Here is a 23,780-nt window from a genome sequence, read left to right on the forward strand (position 1 = left end):
CAATTTATGAAAATGGAGATCTGTCTCTTTCCTCCTTCCCCAGGCAGATGACATCATGTCCGAGAGTGAGATCTTTGGGAGAAAGGGAATCTCCAAACCCCCAGGGCCATCAGGACTTTACTGCTGCTGTAATTATTATTATTATTTATAATCCTAAAGTGATCCTGTCAGAGTTTGCAACTCTTGAAAATACACAAATCAAGAAGAAAACCTTTTTTTAGCCTAGACAGTCCAATGTGGCAGCAGGGGGTAGGAGTGGAGGGGAACTTCCTGTCAGTTAAATTGGCAGTTCTGACTCAAAACACCCTCAGAACAGGTCTGTTGCTCTCGAAGGTGTCAATTTCACCTTGCTTCCCAACTGGAATCCATACTTAATTTAACTTGCCTGGAAAGCTATATTTAACCTCTGCCTATTTTGCTGGGTCCAAGGCCTCTCTGGCTTACCGAAGGCTGTGTGTGCATGTGTGTGTTGGGGGGTGGGAACTGGGCTGAGAACAGGCAGCCTCACCAGCTGGATACCAGAAAACGGATCTTGAAATGGGTGTGTGACCTTGGGTGGTTCGTTTGACTCCTTGGTCCCCTGGTATGTTTGCTTCTCCTGCTTCCATAACTGCCCCCCAGAGACTGAAGAAAGAGAAAAGCTACCTGAAGAGTTAGCCTAATAATGTTTCTGATGGAAGCCTGGAGGTAGGCTCATAGGTAAGGTCAAAAGTGATGAGAGATAACATCGCTACTTTTTGTGCCTTGGTTTCTTGCTTGTGTGTACACATGCACACACATATACACACCACATGCCTGAAACAGTACAAGCAGAGTGTTTCTTGATTTCTGGATGCCCAAACCCACTGTTCTGCTTCTCTGTAGGATTTCTTGTCTGCTGTGGAGGATGCAGAGAACCAGTTCGCTGGCTCACTGCCTGTGAATACTGGGTGCCTGAGATCTGTCTCTTCCCAGCCACAGGTGACTGTGCAGGCACAGTCCTCCAGACGGCTGCCATCACACGCTACTTCTCCTTCAGAAGCTCCAGGCCTGCCAGCCCTGGGTCTTCGCCTCCCTATCTCCAGCATGTCCAGGGCCGTCGAGGGCTCCCTTTCTATGGGAACAGACCTCCTAAGGTCTGCCTCGACTTCCAGCAGCTGGACTGGCAATCAAAAAGAAGCAATACTGACAGAAGTACTCCGAGAGCCAGCAAGACCCCAGTCCTCAGCCCCCCACCCCCTGCTCACTTTTGAGAGCCAACAGCAGGTGGTTGGTGGCCTAGAGGGGCCTGAGCAAGCTGAATTTGATAAGGTCCTGGCAAGCATGGAGCTGGAGGGGCCTGGCATGGAGCAGGAACTTGGAGTTAGCAGTGAGGCCACAAGAATCCTGCCTTCCTGGCAGAGCAAGGACTCAGTATTGGCTAAAAAGGCCCGGATAGCTGAGCTGAGTGGCTCTTGGAAAAAGGGGCCTATGCATGCCTCCCATGTAACAGGTATCCCAGCAGCCCAGGACCAGCCTCGACATCCTGTTGTCCACTGCAGGACTCCCCAGCGCCACTTGAGACCTGTTGCCCCAGGTCACCTTCCCATCCCGACTGCTCGGACAGTTCTCAAGCAGCAATCCCACTTGGAAGTTTGTCCCAGAGGCACCCCTCTTCTAGTACCCTTAACTATTCAAAGCAGCCCTCAGAAGTGCCTACCGGGTCAGTCATTCCAATCTCCAGGCTTAAGCAGCAACGCTCAATATCCTGGACCACAAGCTCCCTACTCACACTGTTCTACTCCCTCAAGGGCTAGCTCTGGATTGTTTTCTCGGGGGCTCGTAGAACCCCGAGCTCCAGTGGCTTCTGTTGAGTCTCCTGCTGGCACCTCAAAGGGTCCCCATTTCTCCCTCATTCCCCAAGCAGCTCTGCAGACTCCCATGGTCACAAACCATCTGGTGCAGTTGGTCACTGCTGCCAACCGGACACCACAGCAGCCCACCCGCACCTCCACCCGGGCCAAAACACGCCGCTTCCCGGGCCCAGCAGGGATCCTGCCTCACCAGGTGAGTGATGTGCTCTCCCTGTCTGTTGAGCACCTCCTGTGTGCCACGCACTGAGGCTGGAAGAATCATTTAGTGATGTTTGCTAAGGATCTGTATGGGTTGGGGATTTTGCTTAGAATTGAGAATACAAAGATTAAAATAGAAGTAGTTCCTGCCCTAAGGAGTTTCAAAGGAGTGAGAGAAGCTGACGTACAGATGATTTTACCTGAAGTGCACAGTGTGAGGAGATGTCATTACCTGGGTGCTGGGGAGACACTGGCTCTGCCTTGGGCCTGCTGAGTGGGATTTGGATGGGTGAGTGTGTGTGTGTGTGTGTGGGGGGGGGGATTACAGGTGTCTGGAGGACATTCCAGCACTGAGAAGACAAGGAAGAGCATGTGCAAAGGCACAAAGATGTAAGAGTGAGGTGCTCTTGGAGATCCACGGAACAGTTGAGTGTGGCTCACTTGTGGGATCAACATGGGGAAGTTGGGGCTGAAAAGGAGACAGGGCCCTGCTGGGAGTTTGGATTTGAGCAGCGGCAGAATGACAGGGCCCATCAGTTGTCCTGGGATTGGATCCTGATAGATAATTGGGCTCTGAGCATTTAGTCTGATTGTGATAGGTGCACCTCCTTCCTCCCCATTTTAAGGGAGTCTGGAGCAATTTCTGCTTGTGCTTTGCTCTTAAAGAGAAATCCAAGGAGACCATGGCGTTTCTCGTGGGCAGAATCTCCCTGTCGCAAAGGGCTAGGTCTCTGCGAGGAGACTTGGGGGAACCACCCTTGCTTATTGCAGGCCTCTCTGTTCAGGTCATTGCCCCTTCAAGCAGCCCTGGGTTTTGCTCCTGAACCAGCTCCAACTTTCTCACATTCCCAAAACGATCCCCAAAGTGTCTTTTTTTTGAGCTGCCAACGAGGCTCCTGAGACTTCGTTAGGAGAGATGTAATATGTGTTAATTGTCCCTGATAGTTTCCTGAACAGACAAGAAGCTGTACTTGTAAATAACAGCTGCTGAGTTTGCTCTCGCCTTCTCTCTCCCCTCTTAGCATAGTGGGAAGAACCTGGAGGAGATCATGGTTTCCACACCCCAGACTCCGACTCATGGTGCTCTGGCTAAATTCCGGACAGAGGTAACTTCCTGGGTGTGAACATTAACTTCCTGGGCATTTGAAAGTGAGGGGCCTCCCTGCATGTTTCAGGGGTTGAGAGTCAGAGTTGGTGCTGCCAGGCCTGTCACTCACCTGGTGCCACATTTGGGGAAAGTGGCTGGGAGAGGCAGCAGTTTGACTGGCATAAAGTGAGGCCTATATCCCGATGCCAACCAGGCATGAACCGATGCTGTAGGTCCAGCCTTCTTTCCCACCTAAGAATTAAAGGCCCAGCTAGCTCCAGCCATCTTCCCACAAAGGAGAAGAGTGTCTTAGGTATTAGGCGATGCCGTCTCAGGGACCCTTCCCCTCAGGTTTGCGGAAACTGAGCTGGGAATGATCTCCATCCTGCCTCCACCTCCTGCACATGCCCTTTAGTGGGTGGGATCCAGCCTCCTTCCTCTCTGGGATTCTGGCTGGGCTGCTCTGCCTTTTGTTGTTGTTGTAGTTGTTGTTTTGTTTGTTTTCTTTAACTTTTTATTTTATTTTACAAAAAATAATACAAACTCCATACAGAGAACTTCAACATACCTCTACCTCCCCAAATACCCCGATCCACCAATTTTAACATTTTCCACATTTGCCATGTCATTGTATCTATCCATTAATCTATCTTCTATTTATCAGTCCATTTTCTGAACACTTGAGTGTAGGTTGAATACACCATGCACCTTGAACACTTAATACTGCCATATACGTTTCCTAAGAACAAGGATGTTTATGTATATAACCACCATTAAGTGCAGTTATCAAGTTCAAGGAATTTAACCTTGATATAAAGCTTACAGTCTATATTCCAGTTTTCACATGTCTCAGTTATGTGTCTTTGAACCTTTTCTCCTTCCTTGTTAGAGCCTATTCAGGATCATGTATTGCATTTAATTGTCATTGTCTCTTTGGTTGCTCTTTCCTTTTTTTTTAATTGTGGAAACATATATACGTATAACATTCCCATCTCAACCACTCCAAAGCATACCATTCAGTGCGATTTAACACATTCACAGTATTGTGGTACCCTCACCACTTTCCCTTACTGAAACTTTTCCAGTGTCCCCAAACAGAAACACTCTACCCATTCTACATTAACTTCCTGTTCTGCAGGCCTCCCACCCCTGGCAGCCTGTATTCTAATTTCTGTCTCTATGAGCTTACATATTCTCCAATATTTTCTTTGTAGTTACCATGGGGCTTAAATGTAACATCGTAAATCTATAACAATCTTACTTGCTTTGGTACCAACTTTAATAGTATGCACAAACTATGTTGCTTATATCCCTCAATCCCCCATCTTTATGACGTTCTTGTCAAAAATTACATGTTTGCATATTACGAATCTAAAACCACTGGCTTATCATTACATTTTATGCATTTGCCATTTAGATCCTGTAGGAAATAAAAAATGGAGTTACAAGCAGAAAATACAATACACTGGATGTATAGTTACCCATGTCATTACCCTCACTGGAGAGCTTTATTTCTTCATGTGGCTTCCATCTGTTTTCTATTGTCCTTTCCTTTCACCCTGCAAAACTCTCTTTAGCACCTCCTGTAGGGCCAGTCTAGTGGTGACAAACTGCCTCAGCTTTTATTTATCTGGGAATGTCTTAATCTCTTCCTCATTTTTGAAAGAGAGTTTTTCGAGATATAGAATTCTTGATTGGCAATTTTTTGCTTTCAGCACTTGCCTCCATGGTTTCTGATGAGAAATCAGCACTTAATCTTATTGAGGGTCCCTTTTATATGACATTTTGCCTCTCAAGACTTCCAGAATTCTGTCTTTATCTTTTGCATTTGACAGTTTGATTATAATATGCCGCAGTATGTGTCTATTTGGATTTAACCTGTTTATAGAGTTTGTTGAGTGTTTTGGATGTGTATATTCCTGACTTTTGTTAAATTTGGGAAGTTTTCAGCCCGTTTATTTGAATTGTCTCTCTGTGTCTTGCTGTCTTTCCTCTCCTGGGATTCCCAGAATGTGTATATTGGTACATTAGATGGTGTCCCCACAAATTCCTCAGGCTCTGATCACTTTGCTTCATTCTTTCTGCTTTCTGCTTCTTAGACTGGATGATTTCTATTGTCTTATCTTCAGGTTCACTGATTTTTCTGCCAGCTCCAATCTGCTGTTGAACCCCTTTAGGGAATTTTTAATTTCTATTACTGTGGTATTCAACTCTGGTTTCTTTTCATAATTTCCATCTCTCTATTGCTATTATTTTTGTGCTCATCTATCATTTTCCTGATTTCTTTTAGTTCTTTGTCCTTTAGCTCTTTGAACATATTTAAGAACTTTTTTTTTTTCTCCTATGTCGTTGGTATGTCCAAGGTCTGGTCCTTTCATCGATGGTTTCTAATGCTTTAATCTTCTCATTTGCCTGGGCCATCACTTTCTGTTTCTTTGTAGGTTTTGTAATTTTTTTGCAGAAACCTCAACATTTTAATATTTCAATGTGTTATCGCTGGAATTTAGATTCCGAGTCGTCTGTTCCTTAAGCTTATATCCAGCTAGTATTATGACAGAACTTTCCTTGAATGCCAGGAGCTAACAGAAAAAAAAAGAGGAGAAAACACCTTTCCCAATCTTTGCAGATTGACCTGTACAAGTACTCTCTTTCAGGGCTTATCTATACAATGAGTTTAGGGAATAGCTCCAGGCCAGAGTGTAGAGGCCTCTCAGATACTTTCTGTGTATGAGTCTTGTCTTGGACATGTGCATGTGGCTCTAAGAAACATTTTCTTTATGTCCTAGGGAGCTGTACTGTATGTCCTACAGCCAGCAGTCCAAGCAATCCCTCATCCCAGGCCCAGTGACTTGACTAAACGTGACAGAATTCTGTGGGAGAGCTCTGTGAGCCACCTTTTACGCTTAGCGCAAATTCTGGGAGGGCGAGTTCCTTGGGCCACCAGCAGACAGATAGGGCCAGATATACATGCTCTCTGTTATCAGGACTCAGGGATCTGCACTGGAAGCGCAAGCTAGCTCTGCACTGAGCTGGTGAGGGGTAGTGGAGGGGCCAGCCAGGGCACCCTGAGAGCCTGCTACTTTTTAGTAGCCTTTTCTTAATTTGCTACTCACTCTGCTATTGCAGCCCCTTAACTTTTCTGGAGCTTTGAGAAAGATATTTCTGTTAGTTCTCACTGGTTGTTTAAAGCTTCTATGTGGAGATAGAGCCCTGAAGTGTCTGATTTTGCCATCTTGATTGGGCCTGGGACCTCTGCCTTTGGTTTTAATTCTCTCCAGCAGTTTTTCTCTCTGATGCATCTCCCCAGTTCTGTCAGTTCATTTCAGATCCAAAGTAGTAAAAACCCATCTGGTTTCAAAGTATGTATTAATATTAGAAGGTTAATATTAGAAGGTTAAAGCCAGGGGCATCCCAAATAAAAGATGTGTCTGGTTTCAAAATGGTTAAGACCCTCTAGAAACCCATAAATGTATGTGGGGGCTCCCTATCCCCAAGACTTTTTGGGTCTACTACAAGAGACAGGCTTGAATAGGCATTTGCTTCAAGGTAATTAAAGTCAGGACCTGAGATGTAAAAAAGAGAGAGAGAGAGAGCACCTTTTCTATAGCTGCTTAGTGAAAGATGTGATATGCAACAAGATTTCACATGCCATTTTCTAGGCTTAGGGATAAATGAGGAGAGAGACTGTGGCTACCATTCTACAGAGTTTTCCCCAGGGAACTCACCCTTTCTCTCTTGTCTCACCGTCTTGTCTTAGTCAAGGATCTGTAGCAATATGGACCCAATAATGCAGACTCCCCCTCTGCTCTTTAGGGCCAGATTGTTGCTAGTTCCCAGGCATCAGTGGAGGAGGATTTTGGGCGAGGGCCCTGGCTGACCATGAAATCTGCTCTGGGCCTGGATGAAAGAGACCCCACCTGCTTCCTCTGTACCTACAGCATCGTCATGGTGCTGAGGAAGGTAAGGGTCCTGGGCTCTAAGACCCAAGGGAAAGTCCATTTCTCTCCCTTTTACCAGCTTCTTGTTCCCATCCGTTGGAAAGGGGCTCTTTCTTACCTCTCACCCCAGGCCTGTCTCTTTGGTTGTATCTCCCATTCGCTTGCCTTTTCTCTGCCAGCCGCAGTACTGGGCACAGGCAGAGGGAGAGTGTGGATTAGGGACCTGTCCCTGCACTTCAGGCCCCACAGTGGGTGAGGAGAGCACACGGCTCCCCTTAATGTTCCCCAGCGGTCAAGGGCCGTGTGCAGGCAGGGTAGTACATGTGCTAACCCATCCCTGCCTGTGGCCTGCCATGACAGGTGCCATATAAATACATATACACAAGAGAAAGGAGGCAAGGAGAGAGACGACAGACCTTCCAGTATCAGGACTGCCAGAGGGAACTGACCATGGGTAGAACTGCCCCTTTGCCCTCCACAAAGGAAGTTCCTCACCACACCTGTGCTGTCCTCCTCCTACCTCCTCGCCCCTTGGCTTGCCCTGGCACACTTGGGAACCTGGGGATTTGTAGCTGGTCTGTGGCTGTCTCAGCAAATGCCTCTTTTGGTCCATAGGCCGCCCTGAAGCAGCTCCCCAGGAACAAGGTCCCCAACATGGCGGTGATGATCAAGTCCCTGACTCGGAGCACAGTGGATGCCAGTGTGATTTTCAAGGACCCCACAGGTGAGGAGTTAAGTCCTGGGTGTGTCTGATGAGTGTCCTCTGTTAAGAGCAAGAAGTGAGAAGGAGTCACCCTCTCCATTTGCAGATGGAAAAATTGAGGCAGTGAGAAACCCACTTCCCAGCTAGGGCCCAAACCAGTCACTGCCCTGGACCTTGAACCTGACGGTCTGTGTGGTGTTTGCAGGAGAGATGCAGGGGACAGTGCACAGGTTGCTACTGGAGACACGCCAGAATGAGCTGAAGCCTGGCTCGGTGCTGCTGCTAAAGCAGGTACAGGGAGCTCCAAGTGGGGACCTGCTGTTCACCCACCTGAGGGAGACCCCCCAAGCTGTCTGTCCCCTGATGTGTCTGGCTGCCTTCACTCCCAGTACCCCAGCACTGAGTGGCAGGGCTGTTGCCAGACCCTCCCTGGCTTGCGGCAGCAGAGTGAAGGCTTGTGGCTCTTGAAGCCCACCCCCATTCTTTGGGGGCAGATGGGGATGGGGGGATGTGGTAAGTTCTTCTCTGGCACCAGGCCTGGGGCAGGAACCATTTGTGTGACCGTGATTTAGAGAACACCAAGTGGGAGGTAGGCGGGGCCAGGTGGCCAGCTGGCAGCAGCACCTAGTGCTCCCCTGGGGCACTGACCTTCCCCTTCCTCTACTCCAGACTGGAGTGTTTTCTCCCTCGCTCCGAAACCACTACCTCAACGTGACACCCAATAACCTGGTCCACATTTTCAGTGCAGATTCTGGGGAGGGGAACTTCTTCAAGCCATCTCAGCCCTTCCCCAAGGTAAGAGGGGCAGGATGGAAGGGGGGTTGATTTTTTCCCATCCTCCACCCTGGGGAGCAGAGGTGTGAGGGAGGTAGTAGCCCTGAGGTGCACAGGCGCCTTGGGGACAGGGTCATCTCCTCCTGTCCCTGGTTCAGCCACCCACCAGACGGCACAATACACAATAACAGCACTTAAAGGAGCAGCTGGCTTCTTGGTGACTCCTCGTGTGCTGGCATGCTGAGCATCTGAAAGGATAAGAGTCACTGCAGACCTGACCAAGTTAAGAGTCCACTAGGAGGTGGTGGCTAAAAATGACTGAAGGTCGGATCTGCTGTGGATGGCGGTGGCAGAGAACAGTGAGCTGCAAATGGCCTGTCAGGTGAAACAGCACTTGTTTTGTGCCGTCCCTCCTGGCCTCTGCGTCTGCCAAGTGATAGGGAACCCATGCGGAGCTCTGGTGGAGATGTCCCTTTTAGGAACTGAGTGAACCTTTCATATCTATGGTAGGCAAGAACTGGGTTCCGGGCAGTTGGGGTGAGCGTACAGGGCCTGGGCTTGCCCTGGCCCATGGCATCACCTCTGTGGCCCACCCTTCCTGGGTTCCATGGGCTGGCCGGGGTCTTGTCCCAGCATTGCTGGTAATTTGTAATGTGACCTTGCGCCTGCCCTGTTCCCTCCCCTGCTGTTGTTTCATCTCTAAAACAAGTGGGTTAGACCCCATGACCTCTCTGAGCCCTTTGGTTCTAACTTTCTACCTCCATTTCCCTCTACCCCACTACATACTCTCAAAGCATATGATCACTGTGCTTTCTACATGAATTTTCTGTAAACCTACAACTGCTATAAAAAATTTAAAAAGTTTATGAGCACCCCACTTCTAAAAAATTAATCTTTATTTTTCTTTTGGATTTCAAGTCATTCATACTCATTGAAAGAACTGAAATGGTTCAGAATAAAGTAAAAAGTGAAACTCACCCTTCCCCATTCCCATTCCTTAGGGCTAACCCTGGTTAACAGGTTAACTATCAATTTAGATGACTTGCCCACATATTAGCTCTTTGGGGGATTGTTGATAGCTAATTTTTAATCTCAGTCTAGCTCCTCAACATATTTCTGAATGGCCTCTTCACTCTCTATTCCAGTTATATAGATTCCCTAAAACAATAATTACCAACAGAATTAGGAAAGAAATAAGCCGAAAAAAATTTTTTTTAAAAATTATCCACGGTTTTAGGTGTTCAGCATTTCGGCTCCCTCCCCTCAGCACTGTCCCGGATGACTGAAGGACCCCTGCCACAGTCCTCACTGTGACCCTTTCCTAACACCCCTCCTATTCCTTTGAGGTGGTCTGGGTGGAAGTGGTAACATCGGGAAGGGATTTCAGGGGCATAGCCATTGGTGATCACCTTCTCTGCCCCCAGGATCCAGGAAGCTTCCGTGGCAGCCTCCAGCCCGATGTGGCTGTGAAGCCTGGGCAAGGCTCCAGAGCAGCACAGCACCCGGAGGCAGGGGTGACCACTGAGGAAGAACTCCCAGAAGCAGGTAAGGCCGTCGGCCCATCCAGGAACAAGGGAGGTTTTCCTTCTGTTTCTGCTTTAGTAGTTCAGCAAGAACCTTCCTGATTTTTATTTTGTTTTTCTTTCTGTGAGTCTTTGGGATCTTACAGAGATCAGATGTGGTATCTTGTTAGGCAAGGCTGCAAGCCACAAACTAGTTAACAATGTGATAGGGAACACAAAAAGCAAACAGAAAAAGCAAAAGTGACCCACAGGTCTCCCCCATCTCTAGACCATCTACTGTTAGCCAGAAGTTGGAGACATTGCCTCCTTCTGTCCCAGTGGACAGGCGCTCTCCTTGTTGCTGTTCTTTAGGTCTTCTAGGGACTGACAGCCAGACCATGCAGGCAGGTTTCCCCAACTTAACGAAGATCAGAGGTTCCTCGTGGCAGTGCTGAGGAGTCCAACATCCAGGTGGTTAGCAGGGAGACCACGATGCAGACCTGAGAGGCCCAGAGATGGACCTCTTGGGGGTAGGTCAGTTGGTTCTCAGGAACCCAGGGGAAGCTAACATAGTCCAGGTTCTGGTTGTTAACTTTTCAGTTCTAGAAATTCAACCTTGTCTGGCTCCAAAGTTCATTGGATTATGGATGGGCATCTCACATTAACCAAATTCATAGTAGACCATTGGATAAACCACAAAGCCATCTATTTATTCATACTCTGTGAAAAAGTATCTGCCCCTTATGCTGAAATTCTTGCATTGTCTAGAATCTTGCACACTCTCCTTGAAAGTCAGTTTGGTGACAAGCCAAATCATCCTCAGAAGGGGGCTGGTGGCCATGGAATATTAAGCTTTTGGCGTTGGCTTTGGAATATTGTGGCTGGTGTCACATCTCCACTGTAGGAACAGACATGCCAAGTTGTTGGTGGTGGCTGGACAGGCTTGGAGGCACAAATACTAGTTCTTACTCCGATTCCCAGTTTCCTAGGCCCTCACTGACTGCTTATTCCCTTTCATTTATCATAGTGTTTCTCCAAATAGTCATGGCGTAGCTAGTGAGGGGCAACGTTTTTGGCTTATAATGAAATTCCAGTCTTACCTCCCTGAGTACAGTGCTGGTCACTTTGATTAAACTTTGAATGTTCCCCAAACTAGCTTCTTCCTTCCAGCAGCAGCGCTGCTTGAGGGCTCTGCACCCAACTCCAAGCCAGGTGCTGCAGGTACTGCAGGTATCCTCTATGGACAGTCTGACTATCCCTTTGGCGTCCTGATCCCATCCGTTAAGAGGGACTTTTCTAGTTGGAAGCAGTGGCTCTGGAGTCAGATAGAGCCTAAGTATGCTCACCTCGGGCAAGTTGTTTTCCCTCTTTAAACCCTGTTCTCTCAGGTAAAGTGGGGATTCTAACAGGAAATACCGTGAGATGTCCTAGGAATATAATATGCAGGTCCTGTGCCTGGCCTGGAGCGGGCACTCAGTAAATGGTAGCGGCTATTGTTAATGCCAGTCGTATCAATAGGAATTACCAAGTCTGGCTCTATTTCTGAGTTCCTGGACATACGCACCCCGCCTGAGAACTGCAGTCAGGAAGAGTTATTCTGTTCCTCATGCCCACACTGGCACTTGGGGGAAGGGAGTGAAGGCACCTCCCACTCTTCGCGTAATGGACTGCCTGGTTCTGAACTATTCCTGGCCTGTTCCTCCCTCAGTCCAATGAGGGGGTTGCAGTAGGGCCCTCTGAAGCCCTCCCGCTGAGGCACCTGTGATCTGTGCCTCTGGATGGAAAGCGAGGAACCACTGAGGCCCTTTTTAGCGTAGTGGCCCAGTGATGATGCCTCTGGCTTTTCTAGTGTGCGGGAATGTGAGTACAGAGGGAAGGTGGAAATCAGGCCAGCCTCAGACCCACTGGCACAGCCCCCCTGCCCAGGGGAGCCACCTCCTCAGCTACAGATCTTCCATGCCCAGATCCTCATGGCGGGCAGGAGCCTTGGAGCAGAGTCAGACAGAACCCTAAGGTTGGCACCAAGGCTACCTCCCACCCCTTTTTGCAGACGACCTGGATGGACTCCTGAGCGAGCTCCCTGAGGACTTCTTCTCTGGGACCAGTAGTTGGGAGTGCCCCAAGGCAGGGCACCCACCGTGAACAGGCAGCCTCTCAGCACCCAGGCAAGGCTCTGCATGTGTCTGATCATGACCAAGGGAAAGATGACGACCAGCACGACTGGAGGACAAAGCTTGGGCCTTCTCTGGTTGCTCCACCAGGATTCTCGCTCTAAGAACTCTGGTCTCTTGGATTCTGCGCTGCTATCATGCTGGGACATGGCATACCAGAACTTGGCTCAAGACTGACTCTAGCCTTGCAGTCCTCCAACCCTCTGGTGCATTGTTCCTTCTCCTGCCAACAGGGAAGGTGTGTCGCCTTTGGTGTTACTCTCGCCACCTCAGCTGGACTTTAGAGGATGCTGGGCCTGATTTCCTCATCCCTTTACTCCTTAGTCCCTGGAGGGCTCAGGTGCTGAGAGGGGCCACAGCATGGCAGTGGTGACCTACCCCTCTGGACTGGGAAGGAACACACTCGGTCTTCCCTCTGCTTTGTCTCTCGAGGCCTGGAGCTGCCCAACTCACCTGTGCTGAAGGTTACTGGGGCAGGGTTGTGGGCTGTTGTACCTTGTTCTGAAATAAAGCAGCCCCTGCTTCACTTGGACACCCTCATGCCCTGGTCTCTACTGCTCACAGTCCTGACTGAGCCCACACTGCTTCTTGTCCTGGTTTCTTGTGTTGCACTTATTACCCCACAGGCTCTGAGATCCCAGAAGGCAAGCTGGGCACCTGTTCACCTGGAACTTCTCGTGGATCCATGGGTGGGTTGAAGTAAAGGCCTCCTTTTTCTGCCCTCAGGAAATTAAATTTAAGTATGAAATGACAGAACACCCTGGTATCTCTAAGGGACTGAGCTGTAGTCAGAGAACCTTCTGGCTGGTGTAGCAAGGAGGTGGAAGGAGGCCAGGGAGGTCCACACAGCCAGGGGCCCCACATGCCATGACTATTGTGTGCCCCAGGGAAGAAGGGGACGCCTACACTGCCTTGGCCCCTCTTGGCCCCACCCAGCCTTGCCAGACTCCCAACCCTGGGAACCCAACTGTACGTGCTCAGCCAGGTCGTTGGCGAGGCAATTAAAACACTCAGTGGGTTCCAACAGGGTTAATCACAGCTGTGTGCATAGAGGCACCTTTCTTTGAGGCTCTCCAGCCCCTCGCTGTGCGTGATCTCATTCCACCTCTGGGATCTGCCACCCTGGAATACCACCAGGCGGCTGGAGCCAGGCAGAGAGTGGGTGAACAGCAGGGTAAGGGCAGTGCTGGAAAAAGCCAGGTTGCTGCCACCCACTTGGGCGGGCAGATGAGTGTTTGTTCTGGCAAAGAGAATAGGGACCTTCATTCAATGCAGTATACACATGAGGCCAGCCTGCTAGGAGCCAAGCGCTCCTAAACACCACACCAGGACCTACTGTGGGCCAGGCCCTGCTGGGTACCAGAAACACAACTATAAGTAACTTTGGGTCATGCTCCGGAGCCCACATCTGCAGGGCAGACGACCTCTCCAGTAAACTGGGATCAGTGCTTCACAAAGCGTGCGGGAAATCCTTCAGGAGCACGAACTGGAGAGTGGCTGGAATTGGGAGGTGGGGAACCTGGGGCTGCCATAAGGATGTCTCCCACCAAGCAGATGACCTTTGAGGTGGACTTTGAGGAATGAGTTGAGAATTCCAAGCAGAGGGAATGGCAAGGAGCTGTGATAAGGATGCTATTTAATTTGAAGCCAAGCAAAGGAATTGGGACTTACTTGGAGAAGGTAGGCATGGAAGTCAGCAGATGTTTTTAAGGGAGACATCTGTTTTCAACAGATCACTCTGGCAAGGGAGCAGGGCGGGGAGTGTGGCCAGAGGAAGGAACACCAGCCACGTGGGAGGCTGGGCTGACCCAGGTGGGACACCCAGGGCCTGAGTTTAAGATGGTAGCTGAAAACGTAGGAGCTAAAACTTGTTTGTGTGAGGGGACTCCAGGAGAGGAACAAGTTGAAAAGAGCTGGTGGGGGGCTGCTGCAGGGCCAGGAAGGGAATGGGGGCAAAGCAGAGCAGGCAGAGGAGCCAGGAGGAGCCCACATTGCTCGGGGAGGGACACACTGGCCAAGGCCTGCAGCCAGAGCGGGCCAGGGTTTGGCAGATAGACCCTGAACGGCAGAGGGGCCGCCCGGGCGCTGCAGGAGCCCCAGGGTTAGGAGAGTTTTCTGGAGCCCCTCCCTCCCCCAGCTTGGCAGTCACACCAGCAATTCTCCAGCCTCAGCCAGGTGCCATTTCACGGTCTCACTCCTCCCCCTAGAGGCTCCTGAAAGCAAAGCCGCTTTCTCCTGAGCGTGAATGGGTTTGTGGTTTCAAAACCCCCAAACTGCAAAGTCAACCCTTTGTCCCTTCCCAGGCAGGGATGTGAGCCTCCTTGGGAGTTGAGTAAAAAAAAAAAAAAAAGAAATAAAGAATCAAGGCAGTTTCTAGACTGCCTGGTGTCCTGCTTGGTGGGAGGCGGAGGGTCTCAGTATAGTCTTCTCCCTTATGTGGACACAGCAGCTGGGTCCCAAGGGCACCACCTATGGGATCTGGTCTCCTAGTCCTGGCTCCGCCCCGTGTGACCTGGAGCAAGTCATTTCATACTGTTAAGCCTTAAATTCCTCATCTGTAAAATAGACATAAGACCACCCCTCTCAGAGGTGCTGAACTGTGGTCATTAGTCTGACCATATGATTTATCATCCAAACCAAATTTATTGTTTTCCTGAGCAAGCTGTGAAGTGTGATGACCCAGTGAAGATGGATGTGACAGTGACTGAAATATTGTAAAGCCCTGAGCACATGTGCCAAGTTACTGCTATGACTGCAGATGCCTGGAAGAGCTGTCCACGTGCTCAGTCCTTGCCTCAACCTCCCCTCCCTTCCTGGGCTGAGGTCTGCCCTTTCCCTTTGGTGGGGCCCACCGTGGGCTCTTGCTCTCCAGGCCACATCACAGAGGCCGGAGGACCCTGGCCTTCCTCCCTTGCCCATCTCCCTGATTGTTTCATGCACCTTGGACCTTGCCAGCCCCTGACCTGCCCTCCGGAGGATGAGGACCCTGGGGTCCAGGGGTGGCCTCAGCTGAGGGCCTGGTACCCAACTGAAGGGACTTGGGAAGGGCAGGGGTGGCCCTAGCCCCAGGACGGAGATTGGCCCAGCCCTTTCTCACACCAGGAGCATGACTATGGACAAACTGTGCTGACCAGTGCACCAGTGGGGCCTATTTATAGCCCCAGCTGCTCCTCTCTCTGGCTCACAGGAGAGGGGGCAGGGGGACTCCTCAGAGCAAGGGCGACAGCCGGGCTGAGAACCCAGCTCTGCCCAGGTGCCACTGCCTGGACCCCTGGGCCCCTCACCATGGCAGGGGAGACCTTCCCTTTCACCTCCTCCACCCTGCGCGCCCTCCGCCTGCAGCGGGAGTGGCTGGAGTGGGAGGACCGGCGGCGGGCAGCTGCCCGGCAGTGCCGGAGCCACAGGTGCCCCCCGAGCCCCCGGGCCCGGCTCACTAGGCCTCGCTGTGCCTGCCGTGACCCTGTGGTCCACAACGCTCTGTTCTCTGGCGACTTGCAGCAGGTCCAAGCCCTGTTCCGAGATGAAGAGGCCGCCAACGTGATCGTGGAGACCGTGAGCAACCAGCTGGCATGGTCGGCTGAGCAGGGTAGGGAGAGGAGGGTCAGAGAAGAGGGATGGGTGGGCAGCGTGGCACTCTCCCCTTCCTCCAGACCCCAGACTCAATTCTAGCTCCCTCCTGAGCAGAGATGAGGCAGAGTTGGTGATTCGGTTATCTTTGCAGAATTAAAATAGTTTTTCCTGACTAAAAATAATCACAGACTACTAAGAGTAACACAGGTATATTCTAACAGTTTTTACTCTGCATATATGCATCCACACATAGGAATATTTTCTTCTTTTATAGAATATGATTATACTCTAATGCTGTTTTATAAACTGATTTTTTTTTTAATGTAACATCTTTCCATGTCAGTAACCATCAGTCCACATAACCTTTTAAAGACCTAAATTCTACTCTGTGGATACGCCATGATTGATTGAATTAGCTCCCAAATAGGCTGGTTTCCGTGTTTTAATTTTATTTTATTCTTTTACTATTTTAAATAACAATATGATGGACATCTTTGTGCCCTTGTCAGATGATTGCCATAGGATAAATTCTGGCCAGAGGATTTGTACATGTAAACCCAGTACCCCAATTGAGATCGCCCTGCTCTTAAGATCCCCTGGAGACAGCCTAACCCACCCATGTATTTTGGGATTCAAAATCTTTGGAGAGCTTAGGCTCTCATCACAGGCTCTAAATTCCTACTTGGCTGCAACAGTTCACTTAGATCCGTGGCATCCTTATCTTGTCCCCGCAAGATTCCCAAAATGGAACTCAGCCTCTTCCTTAATTTCAATCCTAAAACAAAACAAAAGCAAGTCAGGCTTTACCCAAGATTGAGGAGCACCTGGGATTTAATTTGCTGCAATGCAAATAATTTACCATTTACTATTAGGCATCTTTAAAGAGTCTTGACCATTTCCACAGTTTGGGGTGCAGCACCAGTCACATGGATCAAACCCGTTCCCCACTCTTCCCTTCCCCACCCCACCTCTTATTCTCCCCTTCCACCCTTCTCCCTTCCCAACCCCCCATCCTTCTAGAACTCCAAACTCGGCTCCTTCAGTTCAGCTCCTTGGCCCCTCTCAAGCTCAACTCCAGGTCCTCCTGTGCAGAACTGCCCACCCCACCCCGACCCAAGGCCAGAGTGCCTGTTGAGCCAAGAGAGCCATCAACTACTTCAGCCACTCAGAAACCCTGGGGTTTCCTTCACAGGATCCACCCTCCTTAGTTGAGGCCAGCAATTTTAAAGGGCAATTAATTTTTTTTCCATGACACACTATGTTTTGTTACAGATTGCCTTCTAGAAGGCCTTTCCAATTGTCCCAGGGCAAGCTTGGGTAAGCCCCTTTCCACAGGCACGGCTGGGCACAGTGTTATCAGGGCTTCATCCAGATTGCTGGAGCTGCTCCTGAGTTTCCAGTGGCTGCCATTCTGGCTCTTTAATTATAAATTGCCGTCAGTCTCATTTCATTATTATTAATTTCATTTGTTGTCTGTTTGATTTACCCCACAATGTGTAATGATGCATATTTGCAGCAACTGTGTTTGGCCAATAATTTTTTCAGGCACTAGAAGACTATGAAACATGTGCGTCCCAAAATGTGGTTTTTGGTTGGCTGGCTTTGTTTGCTTTCTCTAGGGGAAAGTGGCAAAGTTGGCCCCCCAGAGGCCTTTGCTTGCCGGAGTGGGTGTGCTGGTCTCTTAAGTGGTCTTCAAAAACTTCCATTTATTTTTCTTTTGGGCTCTTACTCTAATTTTCTATGCTTCAGAGCATACATATTAGTGTGTTTTCAAAATTCTGTGCTATCAAAATATTAGAGGAGACCACTGATAAAAGATTCAGAACAGGGCCTTGGGGTCCCACTTGTATGGGGGAGCCAGGTTAGACTCTGGGAGGGTCTGTCTGGGCAGTGAGTTCTAATTCTGCAACAGCCACTAACTAGCTATGTGTCCCTGGTTGCACCCAGACCTTTCTGGGCTGAAGTTCTGCACCTGAAAATTGAAGGAGCTCCGGGTGACTTTGATGGACCTTCCAGCTCTGCTTCTATCCCTGGGCTTGTGATTGGGATGGCAGACACTAGGCTGGACCCGAATGGAAAGGGATGGTAGGGAAGGGTATGTGGGTGTGGGTGTGGTGGTGAGGAGGCTGGGGAGGGGGGGGGCGGTTTCACAGGCCAGGCCTTGGAACCTCAAGATTTGCCCCGGGGCCTTACGCCCTGCCCCCAGGTGCGCCAAGCTGCTGCTGGAGGCGGGAGCAACCGTGAATCTGGCAGCCCGGGAGAGTGAGGTGACACCTCTGCATGTGGCAGCAGCCCGCGGCCTGGAGATGCACGTGGCCCTCTACCTGGAGCATGGCGCGGACGTGGGCTTGCGCACCAGCCAGGGCGAGACGGCCCTGAACTCGGCGTGCGCGGAGGCCGAGGGCCCAGGCCGCAGCCTGCAGCGAGAGGCAGTGGCGCGCCGGCTGCTGGAGGCTGGGGCCGACGCCCGGGAGGCCGGGCGCAAGCGCCACACGCCGCTGCACAATGCCTGTGCAAACGGCTGCGGGGGCCTGGCAGAGCTGCTACTGCAGCACGGAGCCCGCGCTGGGGTCCCCAATGGGGCGGGCCACACACCCATGGACTGCGCGCTGCAGGCCGTCCAGGACACCCCTAACTGGGAGCCCGAGGGCCTTTTCGCAGCGCTGCTGGACTACGGGGCACAGCCTGTGAGCCCTGAGGTGTGCAGGAGGAAGAGGCTGGGTGGGGGAGCCTGAGGCTGGAATTGAGGGGAAGAGATGGGGCCAGCAGACTGACACTAAAAGCCGCCAAGAGTCTTATCTTGGGAGGGAGGAAGAGGGCCAAGTTGGTGGTGGGATGTCTAAGGTAGGAAACCCACCCCACCCACCCCCAAGAAAATTGTCTGAGGCCAGGTTGGCACACACTCAAGGGGTGGAGTAAACTGAGGCATAGAAAATGAAGAGACTCAAGCCTTACCACCCTCTCCCTCCCTAATTAGGGTGTGTTGTGGGGGTGTTGGGTTTGGCTGGATTCCAGTTTACCCTTGGTTGGAGAAGGCAGAGCACCCCTGAGACCCTCTTTGATTCCTAGATGCTGAAAGTCTGTGCCTCCTTCCCTCGGGCTCTGGAAGTCCTGCTGAATGCCTACCCCTGTGTCCCGTCCTGCAATACCTGGGCTGAGGCTGTGCTCCCGGAGCTGTGGCAGGTATGTCCATCCTGGGGGCAGAGCACCTTCCTGGGCCCTAGGGGAAGATGGAGAGGCAGGATGAGCCACAGGAGGGCGGAGCAGGAGGGCACCTGGGGCTAGAGGCAGATGGCGGGGTAAAACCCCTGGGTCACAGGGGACCCTCACTCCCCTAGCAGCTAGCTGACCTCTTATTCCACACACCTCTCCAGTCTCTTACCTGCATCAGCACAAACCTTTTCCAGGCAGTATGGCCCAGTGGGCACTGTGCCAGCCATCTTTGGGGTGGGGGTGGGTGCAGACATGGCGGAGACCCTGCAGTGTGATCCCAGCCCCCATCACCCCTGCAGGGCCTCTCTGGCTCCAAGTCTGAGTCCTTCCAGAGGCACCAGATACCTGGGTGGATGCATGTTGCAAAATCCCAGCACCCTTATCATGGGGACACCCCCAGATGAAAGGGCAGGGTGTCAAGGGTGCTGGCCTATCTGACCCTGTTGCCCTGCCGGCCCAGGAGCACGAAGCCTTCTACAGCTCAGCCCTGTGCATGGTGAACCAGCCCAGACGGCTGCAGCACCTGGCCCGGTTGGCTGTGCGTGTTCAGTTGGGTGGTCGCTGCCGCCAGGCTGCCACCCGCCTGCCACTGCCTCAGTTCCTCCGAGACTACCTGTTGCTGCGTGTTGAGGGACTCATCCAGTGAACCCTGCGCCTGGGCTGCTCCCACAGCTAGTCCTGCCCCCTCCAGCCCTAAAGGACCAGTCCCTGAGCCTGTTTTTCTCACGCCACCTGCTGATGTCCAACTGGACCTGAACTTCAGATCTTCTCTCCATCAGGAAGGTCTGCACTCAACACGTCCCCAGACTCCTATACCTCAGCGGAGGGCTCTCCCATTCACTCTGACACCCCGAGCCAGGAGACTGTGGATCCTTTTGGCCTCCCCACCCCCACCACCTGTGTACCTGTTCAGCCTCCTAAAGAATGGTGGACCCTGCCTCTAACTGCACAGCCTCTGGCCAGCCTGCCTTTGTCATTTCAAAGGAGGATCTTGCTGACGAGTCTTGAAACCCAGGCCATGCACAGCTGCTGGAATGATCTTTGGAAATCACAATTCCTATGGGCTAAAATCAAAACTCCTCAACAAGATAGACAAAGCCTCCAGAGCCTGGCCTCTGCCATGCTCTCTGGCCTTTGACCCTTTTTCTCCTTTCTGAGGTTCTCATAATCCCACTGTTGTAAACTATTTGCCCATTGCTGGATATGATCTGCTCTCCTTTGTTTCCAGGCATTTGCATGTGCCCTTCCCTCTGCTTGGTGTACCCTTCCCACATTTTTTTGGCCTGGCCTGGTCCAGGCTGACTTGACCTTCCGACTCAGCTCAAATAGCAGCAGCTCTGCAGAGCTTCCCTTGACCAACCCAGCAGTATCCTTCCTCAGTATTGTACTTAAGAGGCCTGGCCCCATTTATTGTTGTGTCCTCCCTCCAGGAGTGATGCATGGTCTCTTATTAGATAAAGGTCACACTTATGGTCTCTGAGGGTCCGTGACAGGAGGACTAGACCCCAGCTTCCCCTGCCTCCCCTGTGCTCCTCTGGTGCATCTTTAGGAGGAAGCTTTAAAAACCGAGCCAGTTTTTATGAATGCAAATAAATGCTTTGCACATAGAACCAAAGTGTGGATGTTGTTATTTTCCTCACTTTGTGCTCTTCTGTGGCTCCCAGTTTTCTGCCCTGAGCGACTGTTATTCTTACGATAGAAAAAAAGGTTATCAGAACACCACTGACATTGGCCCCAAGGCCTCTCCAAGGCTGTGAGCCTCTAGTACCCACCGCACGGGTGCATTGGGGACGGGCTCCCGGCGACCTGCTCTCCTGGTCCTAGCCGAGGGACCCTGGGCTCTGAGCTCCCATTGCGAATCGGGATCACACAGTGGGGACAGGGCGGGGGTGTCCTGGAATCTGCCTCCCACAGCAGGTGCCCAGCCCTCCCTCCTCTGAGGAAAGGGGTATCTGCGGAGATGCTCTTTCACCTGCGCACCACTCTTTGACTTTGTTATGCAGGGCAGCCACCTCTCCTATCTGGATGGGGTTTTTGCTGTCATTAAAAAGAGTGAAAGGCCTGAGAGAGGACAGGGAAATTCTCCCCAGTCCTAGGCCTAGGCTGGGAGCATCAACTCTGCGGGAGGATGCCACGCTCTCCACTCCGTTACAGCGGATGCTTGGCCTTTCCCCTTCTAGTTCCAGCTAAAACAAAATTCCTAGTTTAAAAAACAAAAGATACAGGTGATTATGTATATTATTTGGGGATAGGAGGAGATTTTTCAGGGTCAAAACATAAAAGAAAAAAGTTAGCAGAAAAAGTTTGTTTGATTAGAAAATAAATCATAAACACAAGTAAAAGACAAATATTGGAAAAAAATCTGCAGCTAAAAAATTTTCTTTCCTGGATCCATGAGAAGAGGGATGTCATCTGTTCTGCTCAACATTATTGACTCAGGGCCTGTACAGTGCCTGGCAGAGAATGGACACTCAGATTTTTGTTCAATCAATGAAAGAGGATGTTCAACCTCACTGGCAGTCAGGGAGGTGCAAATTAAAATGACAAGCTATCATTCACTCGCCAGACTGCAAAACATATTAAAGATTGGTAATACCCAGTGCCTGTGAAGATATGGAGAAATAAGTACTTGCAAATTCTTTTGGTCAGAAAGGAAATTGCCTCTTTGGTGACCAATTTGGCAGGATCTTTAAAAACAGCTCCCCAAACATACAAAAGGCAGATACATGTGGGAATACACATCACAGCTTTGCCTGCAACAGTACAAACTTGGGAACAACCCAAATGTGGAATATGGAATATAACTTAGCCCTTACACATGGCGATACCCTCAGCAGAAAACTGGGAAGGGATTCCAAGTGGCCGGCAAGTATATTAACTTGGAAAGATTTCCGAGACTGTTGTTAAGGCGAAGACAGGCTGGAATACAATACTATATGATTGCAAATCAATAGAAAAAAGCCTGGAAGGCTGTGTCCAAGAATCCTCCTCTGGAGAGGGGAGAAGGACTGGGTGGGCCAAGGGGACTTTTTTTATGGTCCGTATATGAATTTTTTATAAAGGGATATCTATGGATTCTTGTGAATTTTTTTTTAAGGGAAGAAAGGGCAAAGGCCACAAACAGGTAATTTACAAAATGATCAATGAAACATGAAAAATGTGCATAATCGCTACTAATCAAATGAATGCAAATTAAAAGAATAACAAGAGACCCTTTACCCTTTTGCCTATCAAATCGGCAGACTTAAAACAAATAATGTGTAGTGGTTAATTAAGGAAGGGATACTTTTTGTTTTTTATAAACATATGTAGTTAAGGCAGCATACAGGACCAAAAAATACATTCTCCATCATACCTTTCACACAGAGGTATAAAAATATAACTAAGTTCAATGGTTTAGGAAAAATAAAAATCACATAAACTACATCATGAAAAATGTCCAAGGAGTAATGATCCATTAAAATATTCTATTTTTAGTCATTATTATTATATATAAAGGGGACCAAAGTTGGGCAGTGATATAGTCTTAGCTATAGGCTTTCCTTCATTCCTCACCTTTCTTCTTGGAATTCCTCCACCCTCAAATACCCAACCCTGAAAGCCACTTTCAAAACTCCTGTAACTCCACTGCATCTTGTCCTTTTGTTGTACACAGGCAGCAAAGCTGCCTCCCATGTTAGACTCAGCAGCCACCTTTTCCAACCCGTAATCCTAGCTGCTGAGTGTTCCAAGTCCATCTCCAGTCCCAGCCAATCCTTCCTCTTTCCCTTGTCCATTTCACCTCATCACCATGGCTATTTTAAGACTTCACCTCTGGCCAGCACATGAGGGAATTCTCTCAAATCCTCCTCCCACCCCCACCTCGAATAATATGAATCCATCCATCACTCATTTAACAAATCTTTTATCAAGTCTCTGCTGCATTCAAGCACTGGGATAGATTTGGGGGATAGGAGAGTAAAACAAAAACAAAAACAAAAAAACACCACAGTTCCTGCCCTCAAGAAATTTGGTAAGACAGACAAATGAAAAATGTCAATGTAGTGTGATAAGTGTTAAGGCAGAAGCCAGTTCATGCAGCTGGGGGAACACAGAGTACGCGTACCTAACTCCAAACGGGTGGGTCAGGTGCCTAGAGCTGCCGGGAAGCCGGTTGCCCCGCCTCCTGCCTAGGAGAGGCCCCGACCCACCTGCTCCACCCTCCCGGCTTCCAGGAGTCGCTACTCAGGTATTCCCTTCTAAATGTGACTTTATCATTTCTTCCCTCTCTGCTCCTTCCTCTTGGCATAGAAACATCTTCAGAATCCTCTCATTTCTCAAAAGCCATTTATTCCCCTTTCCCCTCTAGCTTCAGTAGTATGTTTTTGGGGGAAAGGAAACAGCCTCATTGGTGCCACCACACTGTCCACGGGAATTGAATAGGTAAAACTTTCTGGAGGACATGTGGCACCCTGTATTAAAAACCATAAAAATATGAACACCCTTTGACCCAGCAATTCCAATTTCAGGAATTTATCGTAAGGAAAGAATCATGGATGTGTACAATGATCTAAAAAGATGTTCATCTGTTTAAAAACAAAGGACTGAAAACAATTTGAATGTCCATTCAAATGAGATTAGTTGAAAAATTATTGTGCAGTATGGAAAATACTGTTAGGCGGCTATTTAAAACTATGTTATAATGTTATAAAATATTCAGTGACATGGTAAAAGATTCATGGTATATAGTTAAGTGAAAAAAAGTAGGGGACCAAATATTATGGACAAAAAGATCTTATTAATACATAATACA

The 23,780-nt window shown here is 49.8% G+C and overlaps 2 protein-coding genes across 2 annotated transcripts; both read left to right on the forward strand.

The window, feature by feature from the left end:
* Positions 1-234: 234 nt before the first annotated feature.
* On the forward strand, positions 235-12,566 carry HROB (homologous recombination factor with OB-fold). The gene is made up of 9 exons (XM_037810508.1): positions 235-249; positions 865-2,025; positions 3,053-3,136; positions 6,931-7,077; positions 7,671-7,779; positions 7,964-8,049; positions 8,428-8,553; positions 9,957-10,077; positions 12,085-12,566. Exons 1-9 carry the CDS (start codon positions 235-237, stop codon positions 12,174-12,176), a joined length of 1,941 nt encoding a protein of 646 aa, XP_037666436.1. The 3' UTR covers positions 12,177-12,566.
* A 2,924-nt stretch (positions 12,567-15,490) lies between these two features.
* On the forward strand, positions 15,491-19,634 carry ASB16 (ankyrin repeat and SOCS box containing 16). The gene is made up of 5 exons (XM_037810509.1): positions 15,491-15,791; positions 17,740-17,860; positions 17,982-18,474; positions 18,845-18,958; positions 19,449-19,634. The coding sequence occupies exons 1-5, from the start codon at positions 15,491-15,493 to the stop codon at positions 19,632-19,634; spliced, it is 1,215 nt and encodes a 404-aa protein (XP_037666437.1).
* The last annotated feature ends 4,146 nt before the right edge of the window (positions 19,635-23,780 follow it).

Source organism: Choloepus didactylus, chromosome 18 (genome assembly GCF_015220235.1).
Source record: "Choloepus didactylus isolate mChoDid1 chromosome 18, mChoDid1.pri, whole genome shotgun sequence".
Taxonomy (NCBI): Eukaryota; Metazoa; Chordata; class Mammalia; order Pilosa; family Megalonychidae; genus Choloepus; species Choloepus didactylus.

Coding starts and splice junctions, on each gene's coding strand:
- HROB (XM_037810508.1), top strand. Junction 2,026..3,052: donor CAGGGATCCTGCCTCACCAG/GTGAGTGATGTG, acceptor CTCCCCTCTTAG/CATAGTGGGAAGAACCTGGA. Junction 10,078..12,084: donor GGAAGAACTCCCAGAAGCAG/GTAAGGCCGTCG, acceptor CCCTTTTTGCAG/ACGACCTGGATGGACTCCTG.
- ASB16 (XM_037810509.1), top strand. CDS start 15,491: ATGGCAGGGGAGACCTTCCCTTTCACCTCCTCCACCCTGCGCGCCCTC. Junction 18,475..18,844: donor CACAGCCTGTGAGCCCTGAG/GTGTGCAGGAGG, acceptor TTTGATTCCTAG/ATGCTGAAAGTCTGTGCCTC. Junction 18,959..19,448: donor TGCTCCCGGAGCTGTGGCAG/GTATGTCCATCC, acceptor CTGCCGGCCCAG/GAGCACGAAGCCTTCTACAG.